General features: G+C 40.0%; 1 protein-coding gene across 8 annotated transcripts in view; it reads right to left on the bottom strand.

Annotated features, from left to right (window-relative positions):
• Positions 1-23672, bottom strand: part of Unc13b (unc-13 homolog B) — a 215076-nt gene that overhangs the window by 83129 nt on the left and 108275 nt on the right. For 4 of the 8 annotated variants that reach the window (XM_039110717.2, XM_039110722.2, XM_039110723.2 and 1 more), the window contains exons 8-9: positions 17391-17426; positions 14004-14238 (exon numbers count right to left, since the gene is read on the bottom strand). In XM_039110717.2, coding sequence (XP_038966645.1) covers positions 14004-14238; positions 17391-17426 — 271 coding nt within the window. Of the gene's footprint in view, positions 1-704; positions 8772-14003; positions 14239-17390; positions 17427-23672 lie in introns of all 8 variants that reach the window. The other 4 variants (XM_063288360.1, XM_039110721.2, XM_039110724.2 and 1 more) reach the window with 2 other exon arrangements.

The raw sequence follows: 23672 nt of genomic DNA, 5'->3' as shown, positions 1-23672 counted from the left end.
AGTGCCTATGATCAGGGGCAGTAATAGCAACCTCTACTGATAGACCTTGTTCAGTGCTCCAGATGAGAGAACAGCAGCAAAGGAACTTCAGCTTTGAGTAGTGTATCATGGCAACCTAGCTTAACCTTGGTTATAGCTGTTCAGTCCTGAGCACTGTGAGAGTCTGTATCAGAGACACTAGGAGAAGTTTTACAAGTCCATGTGGAATAGGGTATAGAATACAGATGAGCTTAAGTCATTCTTTGCAATTTGTATTTTACATTACAGCCTCACAGCCACTGGGGAGACAGCTTAGAAGACTTGGAAAACCACAGCAAAGTACAACTATTCCCATCCACTATACTATAAATGTCTAAGATCCAAGAAAGCATCCTCTCTGATTATGTTTTTAGGATAGATAGCACTTAAATACTTGCTGCCTCTTCTTGTCCTCCCTTCTCCAAAACAAACCAGCCTATGTAAATATTCCTTTTATGCTAGATGCTCCTTGTCCACTAAATGAATTCTATTTGACACTAGGAGAAGGAGAGAATGAAAATACCCACACTTTTGTTTTGTCACTTAGCCCCTAATTAACATGAAGCTCAGGTGCTAGAAAAGACATGGGATGGACTGAAGCAAACTATGATAATCTACCACTAATCATTTGCATCATAAATGGTCAGTCCTTAAAACCATTTATGATGCCTGAGTGGAGAACCGGCCTTTTGTTGGTCACCGTTTCCTTGACATCCTCCGGAATGACTAGGTGCCCCACATTCAAAACAGAGCCAGTGCTAGCCGACACATCTTCTTGCTCTACTGGCTGAGCACAGTGCTCTTCTTTGTGTTTCTCTGAAGGACAGGCAGATCCAGACAGGTTGCTGTATTCACCCCTGTGTTCTTCAGATGCTGAAATTTCCAGCTGCTTTTCCACTTCACCAGACTTTGAAAGCTCATGAGCATAGTCACTAGGCTTGGCCACCAACTGTTCTGTGGTCCTAGAGGGCTGAGTACAGATGTCAGCTGACTCAGGACTACCACTAGGTATTTGAGAAGGCTCCAAGACTTTGTTAGCCTTGCTGATGATAAGGTCCTGATCACCACTAACAACCAAAACCGGAGATGATTTTGCAGGCATTTGCTCTGTGTCTCCTTTATTCTCTTTTGACCATGGAAATGAAAGATCCAGTTTCTTTCCAAACACCAGTTTTGAATCATTTCCTAGGATACCCCCTTTCCCCTCACTGGCTCCTTCAAACAGAGTAGACAATTTCTTAAAACCTGACATTAAGCCAGTCTCTGCTGCCATGCTACCAGATGAGCAAGAGGGGTTAAAGATTGAACTCAGTGTCTTCCCATGGTCAGGAGTGGATGGGAAATGAAGCTTTGGCCAACTGGCCATATTTGGGATCTCGAAACGAGGTCTTGTCTGCTCTGTTTCCTGGGGGGCTACAGGTGGATCTTTTGGGGCATGATGTATACTAGAATTTTCTTTGGAACAAAGCACAGGTTCTTCTTGCAAAGGACAAGAATGATCTCCTTGTGTTTCCAGTGTGGTATTCTCACTGACTCCTGCCTGATCAAACAGTGAAGTTCTAGTTTCTAGAGAAGTGGTTGCGAGCCCAAAGAACTCCTGATTTGTGCTGGCAATCAGAAGCTCTGGCTCTGGCTCTGGCTCTGGCTCTGGCTCTGGCTCTGGCTCTGGCTCTGGCTCTGGCTCTGGCTCTGGCTCTGGCTCTGGCAGTGGTTGGCTTGTGGGGGGAAGCTCTTCAGCAATACAGGCAGGATCTGACTGTAGCTCTGTTGGAGGAAGAATGTGCTCTGCTTCCAATGAGGCCTCTGTGTCTGTGCCCTGCAACAGCCCCATGTCTCCTTCATCACTCAAAGATAACATTCCTTGTCCCATATCATCCTCTGAGACAGAAGATGTAGCAAGTACTTCAAAACATGCGGATTTTGAAATACTTTCAGGAATGTTATTTTTCTCCATTTCAAGTGTTAGTTTAGGGTCATAGGCCAGGAGATCAGATTCTGACTTTGCACTAACCACAGCTATGCTACAGGCACTAGGACCAGACTCTGAATTGAGTCCTGCACAGGCAGCTTCTCTATGCAAGCTTTTTGGAGGAACTGATCCTACAGGGTCTCTGGAAGAACCACTCTGAAGGCATGAAGTACTTACAGATGGTTCTTGTTTGTTTGTTTCTGGTTTGGGACTCCTGAAAATTCCAAACAACTCACTTTTGAGGGGCTCAGATGATGCAGCAGAGGAAAAAGAAAAAAAGGAATTTTTCTTTGGAGATTTAGGCATAGAAAAAAATCCAGAAAAAGTCTTAGGCTGTTCAATTAAGGACCCAGAAAAAGATTTTACTTTGGTCACAAGCCCTGAAATCATTTCTACTTTGGAACCTAATACTGATCTGTCTTCTAATTTATCTGCATCTTGGTTCTGAAGAAGCCCTGCATGCCCTGGGTCTGGAGAAGCAGGAGGTAAATCCAGGATCTGTGTTGAGGAGAGGTTGTCGGAGCCATTTTCCAAAGGCAAGTTCAATAAGTCAGTGGTAAATCTTTCATTTTGGTGTTCAGTACAAACATCTAAATCATTGAGCTTCTTGTTCAAGCACTTGTCATGAGGAAAAGACTCAGCTGCTGAGTCCCTGGGGAAGATGTCCTGGTGGAAAGACTCTTCTTCGTGAGGAGCTACCTCCAGGGCTTGTTCCTGCAATTCCGGTGAAAGAGGAACAACATTGGCTGGCAACTGATTCACATGAAAATCAAAAGCAGTTGCTCCTTCTGCTCCTCCTTTACTGGAACTCATTTTTCCCTGGGTTTTCTCTACATGGAACTTGTCTGCAAGGAAGGTGGTCAGCTCAGTGGTGCTGTTAGTGGATAAATAAAGAGCCATTTGTTCTTCATGAACTACTTCCTGGACTATGCTTTCTTTATAACTGGTAGAATCTTCCTTTGTCATAGTACCTCCTGCGTCTGCAGACACAACTGGCTTCCTACAAGGCTGGGCAGTCACTGGAGGAATAGCTGAAAGGCTTTGCTTCTCCTCAGACGGCTGCTTCTTCTCCTCCAAAAAAGACAAGTTAAACAAACTGAAGGCAGAGCTGCTGCGAGAGGCATCCTTCTTGGTACTTAAGCTAGCTGTGGAGAAAATGGAAGGAAGAGTGAACAGCCCTTCTGCTTGAGATCTGGCCCTTGGGAGAGCTGCAGAGGCTTTGTTCTCAGATTTTTCAGATCCAGTTAAGAAAGAAAATATATTCCTTCTGGGTGGCAACTCTTGTTGGGATGCAGGTGTAGCAGTTGAAAATTTCCATTCTTGGTTAGGAAAACTGTCTTGTTCATTTGTATTTCTTCTACTTAGAGCATCAGAAGACTTACTATTCTTTGGAACTTCTTTTTCTGTAGATACGGCACCCGTTCCTTTTGAAGAGTCTCTGGGAGACTCTGCCAGATGACCTGTTGAGACAGGTGGACTTGCTGATTGCTGCCCCTGGTGATCTCTGACAGGTACCTCTTTTTCATTAAAACCACTACTCTGCATCTCTCTGGTTGATGGTTCTCTTAACCCGCTGTCATCAATAGTGGTCTGTTTGGTCAGACTTCTAACCTTCTTTTTTGAGGGAGCTGGTAATGGAGGAAAATTTCCTGTATCCTGATGCACTAGGTGTAAAGGGTTAGGACTAGACCTTCCTTCATCCTCATCAGTCACTAAAGAAACAGACTTATTTTCAGTTGTCTGTATGAGAGATACATTGGTTTTAAAGAAATCCCCAAGGGTACCAAAAAAATTTGCAACACCAGAAGATTCCTTCTTTTCCTGAGATGAAATCTTTCCACCTTTATCACCAATCTTTTCCAAGTCTGGTGATTCTTCCTTATTCACTCGGGTTTTAAAGAGATTCAAAATTCCAGACGCCGGTTTCTCACTTGTTACTGTACTTACTGAGGATCCTTCTTCCCAACCAAAGAGTTTCAGTGCACTTGTAAGCAAAGTTTTCTCAGACTCTTTGGAAGACTGGTCTTGCAGAAGTTCACAATTCTTATGTTCATCCTTACTAAGCTGTGGTGCAAGAGGATCTACAATGGACTTTGTTGTAATAATTTTAACATCCTCTACATCTGTTTTAACTTTAATAGTTTTTTGGCTTACTTGAAAACCAGATTTTAATAAACTTCCTTTTTCCGTGTGATTATTTTTATGTAAAGAGAATTCTTCCCTTATATTGTCAATGAACTCTGGTTGGTGAACACTGGATACTATCTGCCTCTCCAAATCCTTGGGATGACTTCTGTGCTCATTTGTGGAGTTACATGGTAATTGCTTACTCAAGATTAATGACTGAAGACCATCATGTATGGGTTCAGATAACTTTGATTGCTGATCTGTTTTCTGTATGACCAAACCATCTACAGATTCACTCTTACCAAAATTCAAACTACTTCTAATCAAGGTACCCAAAATAGAAAACATAGGTGTCAATTTGTTCACTGATGAGGTTTCTTCCTTTTGTGAACTTTCAGTCTTACTCTCAGGATGAATTAAAGAGGAAGGTTCTTCAGAAGATGGCTGGTGGGAATGGAACCTGGAAAGGTGAGCTGATGACTTTTTTGCTAAAGGCCAGTTCAGATCTCTCTCTGTAATTGGGCCTCTATTTAAGGCATGATTGCTCATAGTTCCAGGCTTGTTTCTAAGATCCAATATATACTCAAGGTCTTCTGAACAATAGGGTCTCCCTATGAAAGATCTAAAATCTCTTTTAAACTTTTGAGAATTATAGCCTGAAAAATCTAATGGTTTATCCCTTTGGTCAAAACTTGACTCAAATACTTGAGAAAAGGTTTCCAGATTTACAAACAATGACCTCTCACTTCTTGGCAAAGTTATAGATAAGTCAAGAGGGTCTTCAATTGGTTCTTCTTCAAAATACCATACTAAATTATCTTCCTTGTCAAGAACTTGAAGACTATGGGCAGAAATAGTGTTGTCATCTAACATAATACTTGGGAAAGCATCTGTTTGTAAATTATAGTTCAAATATTCATAATAATCGGGTATAAATAAATATACATACTGCCCAGTAGAATCAGTGAGGAGAGAATATATATACTGACCATCATTAAACATATAATATCCATAATTCCCATCCTCTGAGGGCCACCAAACTCCATTTTCAAGATATGATAACCACTCCTGATACTCATAACCAAAACTTGAAAAGATCAAGTTTTCGTCCATTCTTAATGATTCTTGTTGCAGCAGAGAGCACATAATTTTCTCATGATCTGAAGAGTAACTTGAATCAATGGGCAATTCCTCTAGAGAGTTCTTGGTCGCATTAACTGGAAGAAAACCAGAATTTCCACATGAGCTGGCTGCCCACATATCACCTCTTAATAAGTGACCTTCATTAAATGCTAACTGGTCGAATGATTCATATGCTAAGTCACATGAAATGACACTGTTTGGATTTGTGCCCCACTCAAATATATTTGCATTTTGATCTTTTTGGCACAAATTTATTACTGGATTTTCTGAGTCAGGCCACAAGAAAGCATCTGCTGATGGAAATGTATTTTGATTCAACAAATGATAAACTGGCTGAAGTCTTCTGGAGTTTCTGGAGAAATCTTTTAAATCAGGATCCCATTCAAAAAAGTCCTCATCAAAGCCCTGATAATGGTTTGACTTACTTAAAATGTTAGTATTCAGTGTTGATGAACTTAGCTTGTTTGACATTTCATGTAGTTTTATGTCAAGAATATGGTTTGATGTTTGCCTCTTGGTCAAAGATTTCTCTAAGGAACCCTGTTCAGAACAATGGAGTGTGTTCTCAGAAGGGCAATGTTTTTCACTCTCCTGGCTTTTCCATGTAGGAGGGCAAAGATGATTATTAACCCAACCATTAGATGATAGAATGGCTTCTTTTGATAATGACAAAGAATTTTTTATAAAGCTAGAAGTTTCATTGTTTTCAAGTTGGCTCCTTAGGTCCTCAGAAGTCGTACATGAGTCGACAGGAACTTCATCTGTGGACAAATGCTTATTTCCATCCAAATTTTTTGTATCATCTAAAGACATGAGCTTTGCTTCAATTGGATTATAATCATTCACACTGCTGTTTGATATCAAGTTCAATATTCCAGAGAGTAATGAGCTTGAGGTATTATTCTTATCCTGGGAACTGTCACTTTTCAAGTTGAATTCCTGTTGACTAGGCATGTTTTCTGGAGAAGTAAACTTGCTTAAAAGGCCAGAAAAGAAGCCTCTTTGGGTTCCTTTGTTACAAGTTTCATTTTCAACTTTGTCTTCATTAATGTCATTAACCAACGTGGATTTTGAAATGGCAGAAAAAAGCTCTAATGAAGAGCCTGACATCAAGGGAAATGCCACTTGTGTAAGATCTGCACGTTCTTCTGAGAGCACTCCAGTGACGTGTTGTTCTTTGGGCACAACTTTTTCATACTGCTCTACTGCTGCATGGCTGCTTGGGTTCAATTCCTCCAAACTCCCAAATTTCCCCAAATCACTACTAATATCTGAGGTTAAGTCAGACCTCATTGTGTTATGTTTTTCAACTTCAGAACAATGTGTCTGGTCACTCTTATTAAATTCCTCTGTGCTGTAAAGTTTCTCTGGATCATTATGAGTATTTGAACTAGACTTTAATGAATTAAATTTAACATCTTCAGGACAATATATTTGGTCATTCTCACTGAATTCCTCAGTATTATCTAGTTTCTCTAGATGATTATGAATATTTGGAAATAAGCTAGAATTTACTGAACTAAGTCTGGTACCCATGTGGCAATTTTGTTGGACCTTTTTATCAGTGGCTGCTACTGAGCTGTGAAAATTCTGATTATTAACAGTGTTATGACTGTCAGTGAGAGGAAATTTAAACAAAGGAAAAATACTTCCTTTCTCTTTTACATCCTGATGCTTTTCAGAATGGCTAAGAACATTGAAAAATGGAATATGCAGTTTTCTGCTAAATGAAAATGAAAGTCCATCTTTCTTAGCTTCTCTTTCCTGTCCATCTTCTTCCAGTTTAAGAATTTTTACAGATTCTGACAGAGTTTCTTTTTGACAGGTCTCAGGGGAAGTAAAAAGGAACTGACTAAATGATTTTCTTAGTGGCTCAAGGAAATCATCATCACTGGTAACTTTGTCCTCCTCTAATGCTTTTGTAGAAGATTCCTCATTTGTGAGGGTACTGCCAGCTATACCAGGCCACCCCATAGTATCGTTGGCACTTTGTTTGGGTTGGTCTTTTGATAGAGAAAGCTCAACACAAGGTTTTCCTTCCAACTGATTCTCAGTATCACCTTTCTTACCTGTACTACTAGCTAAGTTTGAAGGCTCATCAGCCACTTGTAAGGACAGCAAATTTTCCCTTGCTTGCATTTGAAGATCTGCAGTTGCTCTTTTACTTCTATTTAGAGCAACAAAACTACTATTTTGGTTGTCCAGGAGGTCCTCACTTTGGTTTGACTCAGAACCACACCCAACAGTGCTTTCCCTTCTCAATACCTTGCTGAGGTCTTCACTTTTGGCTTCTTCTTTCTCAGAAAATATTTTTAATGGATTCAGCATGCTGAAAACAGACTTCACAATTGAACTCTGAACTTGTGGAGCAGAGTCCTTTCTAGTAGTCTCTGTGCTGTCCTGAGAGCTCTCCCCTTTAGTCTTACCACCTAGGTGCTCATTCTCAGAGGCTCTGCCATGTCTGTCAGTATCCTTATCATCAGTTGTTTGACAGGATAATAAAGGTTGTGCAGAAAGATCCTTTTCTAATACTGACTTGGCACTGGGGCTAGGTCCCACATTAATTGTCTCTGTTTGGTTCCAAGTTTCTGTTTTCTCTGGAACTAAATGAACCAGTTTTTCCACAGAGGTTGTAAGATGCTTTGTGCCTGAACCTACCTTTTCTGTTAGTGAACTGAATAAAGAACCAACAGCACACTTTACTCCGTTCAGCTCAGGGAAAGACAGAACCTTGGCCTTGGCATTCTGGGTAACAGTTGAAGGTGATGTTTGATTCTCAGGTGCTTTCTGTTCTGCATTAGCAATAGCAATATTGTGTTTGTGTGGTTCTTTAGTGTTTGAAAGAGAACCAAATCTATTAATCTCTTCTTCCTTTTCTGCTAAATATTCTGACACCGTTTCTACCAAACACTGAAGCTCATCCATTGTGTCAACATAGTTCTCTTTGGGTCCTTCAACAAAGGAAGGGGTAATATCTTCCACAGCACATCTGGACAAATCTCCAACTGTGTTTGCATTACAGTTCATCCTTTGCAATGGCAATGCTGAATTTGCTACATAATATTCTTCAGAAAAGTCTCCTATATGATGGACATTGGATGCATGCCATGTTGGTGACATACTTTCCTGCTCATCAGAAATGGGGGAATCTAAAATTTCCTCAGAAGTACTGCTGGTAGACTCATCAAGAATATCTACTGGAGTAAGGTTAGTGATGGGGCAGTTAGAGCCAGGTACATTCCCATAGTTCCTTAAGTGATGGGGCAGGCCATAATCACAGCTTTCCAAGCTTGTGTTCCGGGTGCTGCTCTTCACGAGTCCGTGTTGGTAAGGGTACAAAACCGGGTAGTTTAGTTTCTTCTTTTCAATGTGATACTGAGCAGATTTCTCAGTCTCTGGAAATGCACATTTAGAATTACTCTTAGTGTTGTAATGCCATCTTTCTTTATCTTCAGAATGGCTGTAGAAGACTTTTTTCCTCCTCCTATCTATTGTGTTATATTTTTGAGGGTATCTGGGAAGTGCAGATGCTTCACACTTCTGGCCATGCCTGCTCTTGAGAGATATCTTTCTGAAACTGTTCTCTGGTTGGTTTGGTTGGCTGTGGTTCTCATCAGTTTTTGAAAAGGCTCTCATTTCTTTGACCCCTACTTCCTTCAAATATATATTGCTATTTTCTAGAAGGTCTTGTGATGTTCTCCCATTCATCTCATATTTATTTTCTTGCTCTTCATAATTAACATTAGAAAAAGCTGAAATAATCCTAATTTTGTCATTCTTAGCCTGCCAGTCTTGTCTGATGTAAGAGGTTAAAATTGGAGGAATAAAGAAAATGGAAAAAGAAACAGAGAAAAGGAAGACATGAGTTATTAGACTCAGTACCTGTTTAATGGGTTTACAATACTAAAATTTCCAATATGATTTTTTAAAAAAACTCAAACAGAAAAAACATGAAAAGGAACTCCACATGTGTGAACCAATCTTGTGTCAGTACCGAGCTTTTCTACATCAGAAAAACAACAGCTTTAATATCAATTTAAGTTTCACTTGTTACCATTTATCACTGCTAATTTTTTCAGTTTTTTTTTATTTTCTGAGAAACAAAGTTTATACATGTTTTATTAATACCCACACTGAATTCAGAATGCCCAAGTTTAGAACAGTTAAGTACACCCAAAAAAAAGTATTAAAAGATTTCAAGAAACCTATATTTGTTGATGTGTTTGAGTCTAAAAAGAAACCTAAATGTTAACTTGCTGAATGTTATATTTGAGGCAGTATACACAAGATTATAACCAAATGTCTATCTTTAAAAAGAAAAAACTTGCATTCCAAAAATAATTTTTGGCCATCAGAAGTATAACACTACCAAACGAGCAAATTATTTAAAGCAGTGTAATTTTTTGCTTGTGAATCCAAAAGAACTAAGGTCATAAAGGGCTATGCCTCCCCATGGTGATTATTGCAAATTCCAGGTCTAGTTTAAACAGTGAGTACAGAAGCCAGCTGACCCTTCATTCATCAGAGACTGCCTGCTTTCTCTATTTCTACACAGAAGGAGTCTACAGACTAGGAGGTTTTCAGCTTAGTATGTTCTCTTAGGGATCAGATACTTACTTAAGAAATAGGAACACAGTCAGGCTTGATGATGCCTGCCTTTTATGCCAGTAGAAGAGGGGGTGAGGCAGATAAATCTCTGTGAGTCTGAGGCCAGCCTGGTCTACATAGTGAGCTACAGGACATCCAGGGCTATGCAGTAAGATCTTTCTCAAACCACTAAACAAGCAAACAAAAAGGAAAGAAAGTAATAGGAATGCAGAGCAAAGTGGTCATGAAGCCACTAAAAGTTTTTCCTGATTGAGAATGACAGTGTGGTAACTCCTTTCAACACTAAAGTTAGATAGTGAATATAGACTTGGTTGTCAAACATCAAATTATATAAATCCCTGTTATTCTGCATTCTCTAAAATGGCTGAGTAAGAAAATCAGCACTCTCTCTCTCTCTCTCTCTCTCTCTCTCTCTCTCTCTCTCTCTCACACACACACACACACACACACACACACACATTTTTTTTGTTTGTTTGTTTGCTTGCTCACTTGTTTTTAAAGTCAGTGACTATGTCGCCCTTTCTATCCTGGAACTTGCTATGTAGGACAGGCTGACTTTGAACCCAACAGAGCTCCACTGGTTTCTGACTCCTGGGTACTGGGACTTAAAGGCCTGTACCATGACATCCAGCTTAAACAACACATTGTTTAAAACACAGTTTTATTACTCTCCAACGAATTTCCTTACTCTCTTCATCACTCTCAAATAACCCAAACATAACTCTAATGTGGAAAGAATATTATTCCAAAATAAATCTACAGGCAGCCATAGCTACAGTAAATGAAATTATTTTTATGCTTCTATTTTTTCTGTAAAACACATTTGCTTCTTAGAGAATTTCAACTTCTTTTGCTAAAACAATTGTGTAACCTAATATTTTGAGACTACATCTACGAACAGTTTATACTTTATAACTAATGCTAGTAACATCATCTCTTCTAAGTGTAGTTTGTGTATGATATATGCATATGTGTTCGTGTTGTGAATATGGGTCACAGGTGCCACAGAACACATGTGCAGGTCGCAGCCTGAAATGAGGTCTCTTATTCTTCAATGCTGTCTATACCAAACTTGTTCACAAGTTTCTGATCTCCTGTCTCTGCCTCTCCACTCCGGGTGGGGGTTACTATCATTGTGCTACTGGATTCAATTCTTACTTAGCTCTGAGGATGTTACCTCAGGTTGATAGACTGTGTGGCAAGTGCTTCACCCACCGAGCCATCTCCCCAGCCTGTCTTCCAACCTTTCTAAAGGAAAAATGTTTTCAAAACATCAGATTTAAAAAAAAAAAAAACTAGCTGGGCATGGGGAACACTTGCCTAAACAATCCCAGTGCTGGGAGTTTGAGGCCAGCCTCATCTACACAGTAAGTTCTAAGCCAGGTCAGTCAAGGCAACATAGTGCGACTCCGTCTCAAAAAAAAGTTTAAACAAAAAAAGTAATAAACAATTACTTAAATCCTATTAATTTTTCCTATGTTCAAAATGATAGTTACTTTTAAACCTCATTTTATATATTGATACAAGTAAATTTTAGGCTATCTAAAAATTTTAGAGAAATAGTTTGTAACTTGAAATATAGATGGCATCAATGTGCTTCTAAATGATATTTATTATAGTAACAACCAGGGAAATGAGCAAGATAATGTAATGATTAGGTAAGCTAATTTGTTTGGAAGAGTGTGCAGTTAGTATAGTGCTGGCCTGTACATCTATGCTTGCACACACAGAGGGAAGGTCAAATGTAAAATAAATTTTGATACAATTTTCCTTAAAATAGGCCAGTACAGGGGTTGGGGATTTAGCTCAGTGGTAGAGCGCTTGCCTAGGAAGCGCAAGGCCCTGGGTTTCGATCCCCAGCTCCGAAAAAAAGAACCAAAAAAAAAAAATAGGCTAGTATAAACTACTATCAATGAATAAAACATGTATGCATTCAGCCCAGTGGCAGCTGAGGCAGGGGGATCAGGTGAGCTCAGGAACTCCAGGCTTGCCTTGGCAGTATATCAAGAACCTGCAGCTTAAAGTAAGTAAATAAATTAAAATAACATAAAAAGCAATGCGGTAAATTCCCAAAATCCCTCTACCTAACCTCTCACCCATGTTCCTGTGAGCAACTTTAATTCAATGCAATGGGTCACGGAACAATAAAGAGTGCAAAGTGTGTTGGGGATAACTCAGCAGCAGAGTGCCTGGCTTCACATGCACACGGCACAAACTCAACCCCCAGCACTACCAGAACCAAACGAACAATAAACGCATGCATTCAGTCAACAACCATTAAGAAGGAGTTCCAGCTTCCATAGGATTCTTAATATGTAATAATATATTTTGTTTTAGATTCAGAATATCAATTATGTTTTGGTATGGAAACATCATGGAAAATCCTTTTAACACTAACAGTAAACTAGGACATGATATTGGCTAGCAGGTACATGGCCTTTTAAAGTTCCAGATAAAAATTCATCAATGCACAATTTAGTGAAATGGCAGTGGGCGGGGTAAGATCATCTCTATGATCTGGTGACTTATAAAAGGTAAAATTATTAGTTACATTCAAAGTATTTTAAAAATAACTAATCTTTCACCAATAAAATAAATGATTGGAGCAAGAATCGATAGATGTTAAAAATCATTGGTAAAAACTGTTGGGAAAATAGAATACTAATGTAATCCCATACAAATGTAAAACTATTTGTAATTGGTTACAAATGAGAAAAAATATCTTTATATTGGGGAACAATATAGCATATAGTAGAATTCTTTACCAGGATATTAAATAAAGTGTCCGTAACAAAAAGACAAAGTACTTGCACTTTCTGATGAACTGTGAAGGGAACATCACCCTACCTAGTATCTCTGCCAGAAATGTTTAAACTGATTCTAAACACAAAGAAATAATCAAAGAAAACCAAATTACAGTCTCAAAACAGACAACCATGGTTCTTCAAAAAAGAAAGTGTCTTACACAGCTAGGGGAAAAAACACGGCAAAGGAAATTTGGTAAATTAAAGGAGACTAAAGAAATAGGAAAACCAAATATAATGCTTTTTGATTCTTGACTAGGTTGATCATATATCAAAGATTTTACATATTATTTTTTATTTTTAAAAAGGGAAAATATAAGCCTGGGTTTTATCATGAGACCCTGATTCAAAATAAAATACAATAAGTTTTTTAAAAGAAAAAGGAAAAATGTGCACGAAAACCACTGGGGAAAGTAGAGAAATTGTGTTTTGGATTATGTTATTGTATTGTATTATAAAACTTCTTAGTATTATCAGAGCATTAAGTTTATGTAAGATAAAGTCCCCTTTTCAGAAGTTATGTGCTCAAGTACTGTGTAGTGTTGTAAGGTGATGTCTTCAGCTACTGTAAAATGTCAGGAAGAAGAGCACATGTGGATTACTATATTAGAGATGATGAAGTCAAATAAATGTGGCTATGTGTTGATGCAACTAAGTCAAGGCAACAACAGTATGAATATCCACTATATTATTTCCCCACAATTTTAATTGAAATGGTGTTTTAAAATACTGGGGAGCAAGGATGAGCACATGTGTAAGTCTTTCCCTTATACTTATTATGTATGAGTTTTACCTATGGAAGGGCACATAAAAATAGTAATATAAAGAAAACCAGGAGACAGGAAGATATGGGAGAGAGAAAGACCATGCATGTAGTGGGACATTCTTCATTGAATGCCGAATTCTACCTTAAAATTTATCTAAACATAAAAATATTGCATATTGAAGAAATTAATAAAATGAATCAAGTTCCAGCAAAAATACCAAATCTGCTGTAATACAATTGTATCGGTTTTCTTATGAACTTCTAAGGAAATGAACAGGAAAGACTATTCAAACACTTATACTGGTCAAATCTTAGTAAATTGTTTGTCAAAATTACTGATGCAGAAAAGAGATGAGGTAGATAGAGCAGGTTTTGTTCAACCACTCACCAGGTGAGCATGGCCTCACTGATAGGCTCACGAAGACAAGCACTGCTTTGGAAACGTGTAGACGTAAGTGTGTGGGGAAGACCAAGACCCGTCATACAGTTACACTTCCACTACCAACGCCATCAGATCACCAGGACCCTGCCTGCCAGCTGCCGTTAAGGAACCTGGATCAATACCAACCTGAGGGCCCGACGCTCTGGGTAATCAAGGTCATAACTCTGCATAGAGTCATTGCAGGAGTCTCGGGAACTTCCCTGAAGAAATAGCTGCTGTGGCAGTGGCACTGGCATAGGGAACTGGTGTGCAGACGCGTTGGGCTGGGTAGTCGTGTGATAAGGAGGTGGGGCACTATTGCTGGTCTCACTTCGATAGTCACTGTCCCGGTCATCAACGGCACTATCAGGGTCTTCAAAGGCTGTGGAAAAACACAGACCAATCACCTTTTATGTAGGTTTTCAGAATGTTTCCTGTTCTAACCTAGGTTACACCTGAAGCTTAAAAAGAAGAGTAATAATTTAGCTGCATAGAAGTCCGGAGACATCAAAAGGTCTGCCTCCTTATCATGAGATAAGGACATGACAGTTCCATTTCACTGTTGATCCTGAGAGGAACACCTAAATTGCATTTTCCCAATGCAAAATTCTCTGGAATTCTGCTTCCAGTTTTCTAGCTAGAATGACCTAATTAAGCTCTGCTTTGAAATATCTCTCAGAGATTCTGGGACTCTGCGATTATCAAAGGGGAAAGAACAGAGGGGAAAATGTCGTTTCCGTGTCTTAGAAGAAAATATATTCTAATTTTAATTTAAAGTTGGTCTGGAGCTTACAGCCTTTAAAATGCATGGGCTGAGCCAAATAAGCATGCATATCAGAAGCCAGGCCCAGAGTCCGACAGCCGTGCTCAGGGCTTGTCTATCAATGCAAAGGCTCCCAGGCAGCTTCAGAACAGCGGCACAACTGTCCTCTGTGATACAAGTTCCCTAATAATTCCGATCAAGAGTCTACACCCTGTGCTCAGAATTCCTACCCCGAGCGTGGGCTGAGAGAAGCAGAAAACATATGCACACTCACTTGACAACGCAATAGTAATCGAAATTAGTATTGCTTTCAAAACCAGCAGCGACTAGCCAGATTTTCTTAATGATAACTAAAACAACCACCATCACATATAAAAACTGTGTTTGGGAAGGACTGAACCTAACACTATGTAAACCACATTACAGAGAAGCCATATCCGATACTATACCCATATGTGTACAATTAACAAGGTCCCACATGTCCTTTTTTGCCAAGTTCCTATTTGGCTCCTAGTAAAGAAAAGAAACATTCACCAATCCCAAATGGCAATGCTGTTAGCACATAAGGGCACCTCATAACAGTAATTTTGAAAGATAATCTCAGTAGCGGTGTAGGCTGAAGAAATCTCCCAAAGACTGTAAGATCAAACTTACACTTGGGCAGAAAATCCTGACTTGTGTTCATAGAGCAGAAATGACAAAGACCCAATAAACTCAAATACACAACAAAAATGCAGACAGAACTGCTGAAACACACATCTATAACTCTAGACCTTGCAAGGTAGAGGCAAGAGGATTAGGAATTCAAAGCTATCCTCATCTATATAGCAAGTTCAAGACCAGCCTAGGCAATGTGAGCTCTGTCAAGTATTGGCCAGAAGAACTTAACCTTGGGTTGGAGCAAGGATATCATGTTTTAAAAAAACTTGAGGAAAAACAGGCAGTGAAAAGGACTCCAGGGCTTCAATGTTAGTCTACAGGTAAGGGGAGCAAGAAAGAAACATATTTGAGCATTGAAGCAAATTAGAAATCAAGGGAAAGGTAAACCCTTCAGCTTGAATAGAATGCTGCTTAGTGTGTCAGACACAGCCTCTATGACTTACCCCTCAGTGCCATGTGACCTAGAGAAGAAAATAGCTTTACAGAAAAAGACAATTGCTGAGTCCCAGTTTGTCTGTCATTCCGCCAAAGGGACTTGTGAGCTAGTTTAAGGAGAAAAGTTTAAAAAGCAGCCGGGTGCTGACACATACCCAAGTTTGAGGCCTGATCTACGTAAGAGAGTTCTGAGCCAGCCAGGGCTACAAAGTGAGGCCTTGAAAGGACTTGAAGGGAAAGAAGATTCACTTTCTGATGGGGAAGGAGGAAAAACTTTAGGGACATGGTTCCAAAGAACCATGGCTCTTCAGTAGGTAAAAGTGAAGAGGGAAGGGAAAACCTGCCTGAGTTCAGACGATGGCATAACAAAAGTGTGTGTGTATGTCTATATATGTGTGTATGTATGTTCATATTCTATTAGAATATATATATTCTAAGAAAAGCTTGGTACTTCACTCAGTATGTGCATGAAAGGCAAAAATAGTAAGTGTAACCTAGGTAAGATCATTTAAGCTGTGGCAAGGATGTTCCTCCAACCTCACAGGAAACACTCAAGAAAACTGAGTGAGATCCTGAACACTGCCCTCTCTGGTATGTAATCCCCTTAAATCCTGAATACTACTAGAACTTTGCTGCCCAGAGAAGAAATAAAAGAGAACTGACATGTATTCTTTGTGACTTAGTTTTTTCAACTTGAGAATCTTAACATTTCTGATCTTTCCCAGGCTATTTGGAGCAGTTCTCTAGGACACAAGCCACAGGAATTACTTACACATTCCAATGACAATGACCATATAACTCCAACCATCCATCTGCTTGGTGCCACTGAGGCTGGTTCTTGCCCTGTCCAATGGACAAAGTCAGCCTAGAAATGAGCATTCTGCTAGAAAGAACTGGCTGCCTGCTCACCGGCCTCAAGAACAAAGGTGGATTCTAGCATAGGTCGGATGCTTCAAGGAGAAGACAAGCCATGGCTCCTGTCTCTTGTTTCCGAAGATGAAACTTGGCTAGACTAACGAACCAGAAACATCGCTCTATGCTTCAGATCTTCCCAGCATTACCATCACATGGCCACACTAAATGCACAGCAACAATCCTGTCTCAGCTCAGCTCAGAATAAACTACTGGTCATAGCACTCCTGTGTCAGGAGACCAACAGTGCCAACACAAAAGGCTGATAGCACCCCTGTGTCTAGGAAGTAGCTCAGTCCTCCTATTAACCTCGACTCTGTTGTCTAACTCTCAATCAAAATCACTGTCCGCTTTTCCCTTCTCTTCATTTTTCTCCTGCTCCCCACCCCATCCCTGCCACCATTTAAATAGGAAAAGAGAACTGAATTACATGTACTGATATGCATGAACATCTAGCTTCATAGCTGAGAGAGAAAACATTAAAGGGAACAAATAAAAAAACATTGAGCTAGAAGATGATTCAGGGGGTACAGGCACCTGATGACCTGAGCTCAATCCTCAAAATCTATGTTGAAGGAAAGAACCAAGTCCTCCAACTCCTCTGACCTCCACACTCCCACAATGGCACACATGTTTGTATGCCACACCCAATCTGGCACGTACACATGCGCGCTCTCTCTCTCTCTCTCTCTCTCTCTCTCTCTCTCTCTCTCTCTCCAGAAAAGGGGTCTAGAAAATGATAAGGAATTGAAATGCTTACGTACTCTGATGCTCTCCCCAGCCCAAATAGGTCCAGTGACCTAAGGAAACCACAAAGAAGAAGCAAAAGAAGTATGACAGATATAATTTTAGTAGGAATTAAAAATAAAAGATCATTTCTCCCTCCCACCGATCCTTATATGCCTTATACTCCTGCCACAAGCTTTATATTACTGATTATCTACCTTCTAAAACCCTGAGGAAAATCTACCCAATATTTTTGCTCTTTGCTGTTTACTAAAGAACAAAATTGCTGATTTGGTGCTATTCGAACTTCCTTCTAGGTCTCTCAGAATATTGTTTAGGAGCTCAAATGTCTTTGCTTAGTCAAAATAAGTCTTGATCTCCTGTTTCAAAAGGCACTCCCTTGTACCCATACTCTCTAAACTTGGGCCTGCCACAAGTTTAGCCATAAGAAGCTCGGCCATCTTAACAGGTGCAAAGGGTGAGCATCCATCTGAGATCCACTCTTAATACTCTAGAGGGGATGGTTTAGAAGTGGGGAAGAGCAATGTCTATCTCTTAAAAACTCATCCTCTAGTTTTCTAATATATAATAAAATACCCTAGCTTATTGGATATTCAGAGAAAAGCACCTTTTCTGAACTATCTTAAACATTTTAATTAAGATTATCAAAGTAAAAGCTTTAAAGAATAGAAAAAATAAAAGCACATACTATCCACTTTCAAAGAAAAAAGTAAGAAATTAGTGAAATTTAAATCCTTTCCTATACCCAAACTAAATCTGGATCAAAAAATTAGATAAAAATCAACAGTTAATCCTAGGAAAAAGGAAATAATTTAACTTCCTGATTAGGAAAATTATTTTTAAGCTAAAGCCCAATCTCCTGGCTCTGTTTTCTACTAACAATGTGGTCTTGGAAACATCACTGCAGATACTGCCTCACTGTAACCAGAGAATAGCATGTCCTGTGTCATGAGGATCAGTGAGGAAGAATAGCATGTCCTGTGTCATGAGGATCAGGTGAGGAAGAATAGCATGTCCTGTGTCATGAGGATCAGGTGAGGAAGAATAGCATGTCCTGTGTCATGAGGATCAGGTGAGGAAGAATAGCATGTCCTGTGTCATGAGGATCAGGTGAGGAAGAATAGCATGTCCTGTGTCATGAGGATCAGGTGAGGAAGAATAGCATGTCATGTGTCATGAGGATCAGTGAGGAAGAATAGCATGTCATGTGTCATGAGGATCAGGTGAGGAAGAATAGCATGTCCTGTGTCATGAGGATCAGGTGAGGAAGCACACAGCACGTGACTGGTCCCTGGAACTTGGTCAGCAGCTATCATTTATTTGCTGGTTGCCAGGTTGCAGGTTTTTGCTTGTCTTAAAGGTTCCTAATAGACGAGTGGTAGAAAGGAAACAACTCCCTGGTCTGTGCTCTCTGGCGTGGTAAGGACCACAAGGAATATGCACTGTCCAGGAGACTCAGATTTTTGAACATGTGGTATCTTGAAAATTTACACTAAGACCCAAAATTCTGAGGGCATCAGCCGATGGCTAAGCTGGTTCCGTTCACCTGCACGCCCCATGCTGAGCAAAGATGACTACTACTGGGTCACAGGCTGTTTAGCTGATCACCGGTAGCCCCTTTCTTCCCTGGCACTTACTTTCTTCCTTCCATGTATATCTCCTCTGTTTACTCCTCAGAGATGATGGTACACTGGTTTGGTGTGCCATTTAAATTTTTTTTATAATTGAGTTTATTGCCTAGTCATGGGTAGAGGATAAAAAGAAAATTCTCCCAGGCTATAGTACTGTTGCCATGGCAACTGCTAGAGGGTAATTACCTTGTTTCTTTTTAAAAGAAAATCGAAAAAAAAATCATATATTGCTCCAGGCAAGTGATAAGGCTGTTTCTCACTAACTCTCACCCAGAGGTGGCTCTCCCTGCAGACAAAGCTTCCCCTCCTTGAGCAGTCCAAAACACAGCACAGTTTCTTCTCCTTAATTAAGTATGTACCTATTACATAAAGAAACTGAATGTATAATCTGATCCCAGCTATCAGCACCATCCTAAACCTGAGGGGCTGGAGCATGCCCCACTGCTCAGGGGTGCTAATAATCCAGTCTCTATTCTCACTACTTCAGTCCAAAAGCACTGTAACAGAAGTAATACTATGTTAGTCAACGAAGTTTCCTTCCCCATCCCCAAAATGCATCTCACTAGTTAACAGGACAATAATTAAGAACAGTTTTACTGTGAAAGCATCCAATCATAGGGCATCTTTAGTAGTACTCAGAAATCAAGTAATGTTAGGAATGTAGAATTCTCCAGAAAAGGAGCTATTACATCTTTTAAGAGAAAGGAAATCAGATCCAGTGTTCTATTTGATAGACAGAGCCATGGTGCAGTGCAGCCAATGGGGCTGCTAGGGAAGCTGATGTATACATTTGTCAACAGCCTGAGCTATATATGTCACAGAGAGGGTAGGAAGATGCAGATAGAGCGAGGAGACATTTTGAAGGTAAAACCAAGCAGGCTTGATGAGTAACTCAGTAGCAGGCTTTTTAGCTGAGCTAATAGATGAATGTAACATTAATCACTGAGAAGAGATCAACTCTGGTGTATCTATTGGATACATTAATTGAATTTGGTCCAATACACAGCTGGGCATCTGAAAAGAGCACTCAGAAAAGAGATGGGGAGAAGAGATGTTAATGTTTTTAGGATATAAATTCCAGAGGGAAAAAATGGCTTTTTGTATTTTGTTCTTCTGTTGTGTTGGTTTAAATATTACCTAATGAAAAGCAGAAGCCTAGCCTGGTGACTGGAGTTTGATGCTGGAACTCACACAAGTCAAATGTGCTGGCTGGTATCTATAATTCCCAGCACTCCTATGCAAAATGAAATGTGAGGACAGGAGAGTCAGCTCGAAGCTGGAATCTGCAGCAGAGGAAATGCCCTGCCTTAAGAAACGACTGAAGGAGATAATTAACTCCTGAAAAGCTGTCCTCTGACGCTACATGCACACCATAGCAAGCACAGTCTCTTTGTCTCACACGCACATGGATCCAAACAATAATAGTTATTAGTATTATTTGATGTTTAATTATACATATTTAAATTTTATTAAATTCATTAAATAATAAAATTAAATTTTATTAAATAATAAATTTTAATAGCAATTACTATTTTTAAAGACAGAAACTTAAACAAACTACTTAAGAATAAAAACAAATATGTACATAAGAACACTGGGCAGACTGCAGATTAGGACTAAAAAGACAGCTGTGGCTGTATCGCAGAAATGGAGCACTGGGTTAGCATGTGCTTAACTTTCAGACAGACAGAAAGATCGAATGAACAGATGGACTGCTAGTCATGCAAGTACACACCTGTAACCTCAGCACTGAAGGCTGAAGCAGGAGAGTCACGAATTCAAGGCCAGCCTGTGATACGAAGCAAGACTGTTGTCAAGAAACCAGAGATGATATAGGAGGAGGGGCTACAGAGAAGAACAATAGCAATCACCTTTTTTTTTTTGGTTCTTTTTTTCGGAGCTGGGGACCAAACCCAGGGCCTTGCGCTTCCTAGGTAAGCGCTCTACCACTGAGCTAAATCCCCAGCCCCAGCAATCACCTTTTAAACGTGAAGGAAGAGGAAGGAAGAGGACTTCAGTGACTGACAGACAAAGAATCTGTGAGGTCCTGGAGACACTGGAGCTCTTATACATTTCTAGCAAGAATGCAAAGGGCAGAACATTCCAGAGAATGCTTTTGGCATTTCATGTAAGGTTATGCACACATCATACAATCCAGTCATAGCCCTACTTGATTTTTATCCAAAAGAAACAAAAACACGCTCACACAAAAACCTATACAGGAACACTTGCAGTTGCTTGTTTCAGTTTTTAGAACCACAAACACTGGAAATAGAAATGCCCTTCAGCTGACAAGCCGGCAGACAAACTGGCGCACTCCCTGAGTAGTGTACTAGTCAGGAGTAACAGGGATGAGCTGCTGCCACACGGAGGTGCGTCTCAAACACATTACAAGTTAGAGACCACAGACTCGGAAGCTAAGTGCTATATGATTCCACTCACATGCCATTCTGAAAGAGGCAACACTAGATATAGAGGTTCGTAGTTGCTATGAACTAAGAGTAGAGGAGGCTGACTACAAAGAGGTAAAAGGAATTTGGGGAGATCAGAAACTGGCTTATATCTCAACTACGGTAGAGGATACAAATATGGCTTGCTAAAAATTTTAACAACAGGGACTGGGGATTTAGCTCAGTGGTAGAGCGCTTGCCTAGGAAGCGCAAGGCCCTGGGTTCGGTCCCCAGCTCCAAAAAAAAGAAAAAAAAATTTTAACAACATATACCAAAGGGCAAAGTGTACTGTATACAAATTACACATTAATAAACAAGTCTTTTGTACTGGGCATGGTAGTGCACGCCTTTAATCCCAGCACTCAGAAGGCAGAGGCAAGTGGATCTCTGAGTTTAAGGCCAGCTTGCTCTACAAAGCAAGTCCCAGGACAGCCAGGGCTACACAGTGAAACCCTGCCTCAGCCCCCTCCCCCAAAGTCTTTTGAAACAAGTAGAATTGTTTACCAGACTCTGCAAAGAAATCCTGTAGGCAGGACACCTGTGGTCAGCAGAAGTAAACAGAAAGCAGTAACTTCAATGAGAAATTTGAATGAATGAGAGCTGCAACACAGACTTCATGCAATGGAAGGAACAGACATCCAAAGTTTCCACACGTTATCCAGTACAATGCCAAACGTGAGCAGAGAAGACGCATTACCTATCACGGGATGCCAAAGAGAAACAAGCAACAAAACAGCCAAACATACTACAGAAATGAATCAGTAGCATTCTCTTAACTGGACATTCACACATGCTGAGTGAGTATAAAAATGGCTATTTTAATTAACATGGTAATGCTATCACTTTTGGAGAGCCTCAAATCTTTGCTGCTCACAGGTTTAACAGAGAAAGTCAATCCCTCCCTGCTCAGTGGCACCTGTTACAGAGTCTTGTAAACGAGCTAGCACTCTCTAAGAGACTGGAAAAATCACACTATTTTTGCTACTTTCACGCTCAATGCAACAGTGAACACTTCTTGAACTGAAAGCATAGTTATAACACATGACATTTCTCTAGCCAAAATGAGTATTTTTGTCACATGCCAAGCAAATCTCTAGGAGACACCGACTGGTGTCCTATAATTTGATTCAAAATTAATACAATCCAGTTGGATACAACATCGATTCCCCAGGTAACGCCAATTCACAAAACTTCTGCCCCTCCTACTGGGTTATTTTGTCCAGCCTCACTGAGAGAGCTTTCGCCTTCTCTTACTGTGTCACGTTTCAGCCTGTCTGTTGTCTCTCAGAGACCTGCTCTTTCTGGAGGGAAATGGAGAAGGACTGGAGCTGGGGGGACATAAGTTGCTGGGGGTGGGGGGCAGCTGGGGGTGGTGGGTATGTATTGTATGAAAGAAGACTCTATTTTCAAAAAAAGTTTAAAACAACAAAAAATTTAGGAACTCAGATCTACAGTGACAGGAAGCCTGTAATGTTGTCAGGAGATGGCAAGAGCATGAAGACACAGGTGGAAAATCTTCGTATTTTCATTGTGGTGTACCACTATAAGTCAAAACTAAACTAATCAAACTGTGTTTTTTTTTCCACAGTAGGACATCGTTATCATTCTAACATAAATTAAAGACACTGACCTTACTGACAGTGACATAGGGGCATAGGAAGGGATCAGGAACTGCTGAGCTTTCTTGTACCTTTAATAGAGATATTCATTGCTGTAGCTTTCAACAAAATAATCCAGCAACAAGTCAAACCTGTGCCCTGCATTTGGGGCATCATGCATGTGCTCCACCAGGCAAATGTTCAACTAGGCTGTATGCCCTTAACCAAACTACATTATTAAAATGCGTTCATCTTTCATATATACGTTCTATCTCAGTATACTTGGTTTTTTCTTCTTAATACTTGTATTAAAATCTTGTTTTTTCATTATGTGCCTTCATCTGGTTTACCCTATGTACACTCTACAGGTTGCAAACTCCCAGAACATCAGAATAAAGTATCTGTCTTCAAATTCACCGTGTACTGGAGGATGACCTTGAACCCCTAACTGTCCTGACTCATCTCCCAAACGCTGGAATTGGAGGCATGCATAACCAAGCAGAACTCAGAGCTAAGGTTTACAGGCTCTGTCTTTGGGCTTCTCCCATGTTAGGCACAGAAAATCTATGCTGAAGGACAAATCGAATGACATAGATTCTTCTCAAACTCAACAGCATTTG

The sequence above is a fragment of the Rattus norvegicus genome, chromosome 5 (assembly GCF_036323735.1).
Source record: "Rattus norvegicus strain BN/NHsdMcwi chromosome 5, GRCr8, whole genome shotgun sequence".
In the NCBI taxonomy this organism is placed as follows: domain Eukaryota; kingdom Metazoa; phylum Chordata; class Mammalia; order Rodentia; family Muridae; genus Rattus; species Rattus norvegicus.
The sequence above is the reverse complement of the archived record's forward strand: the minus strand, read 5'-3'. Positions and strand labels throughout refer to the sequence as shown.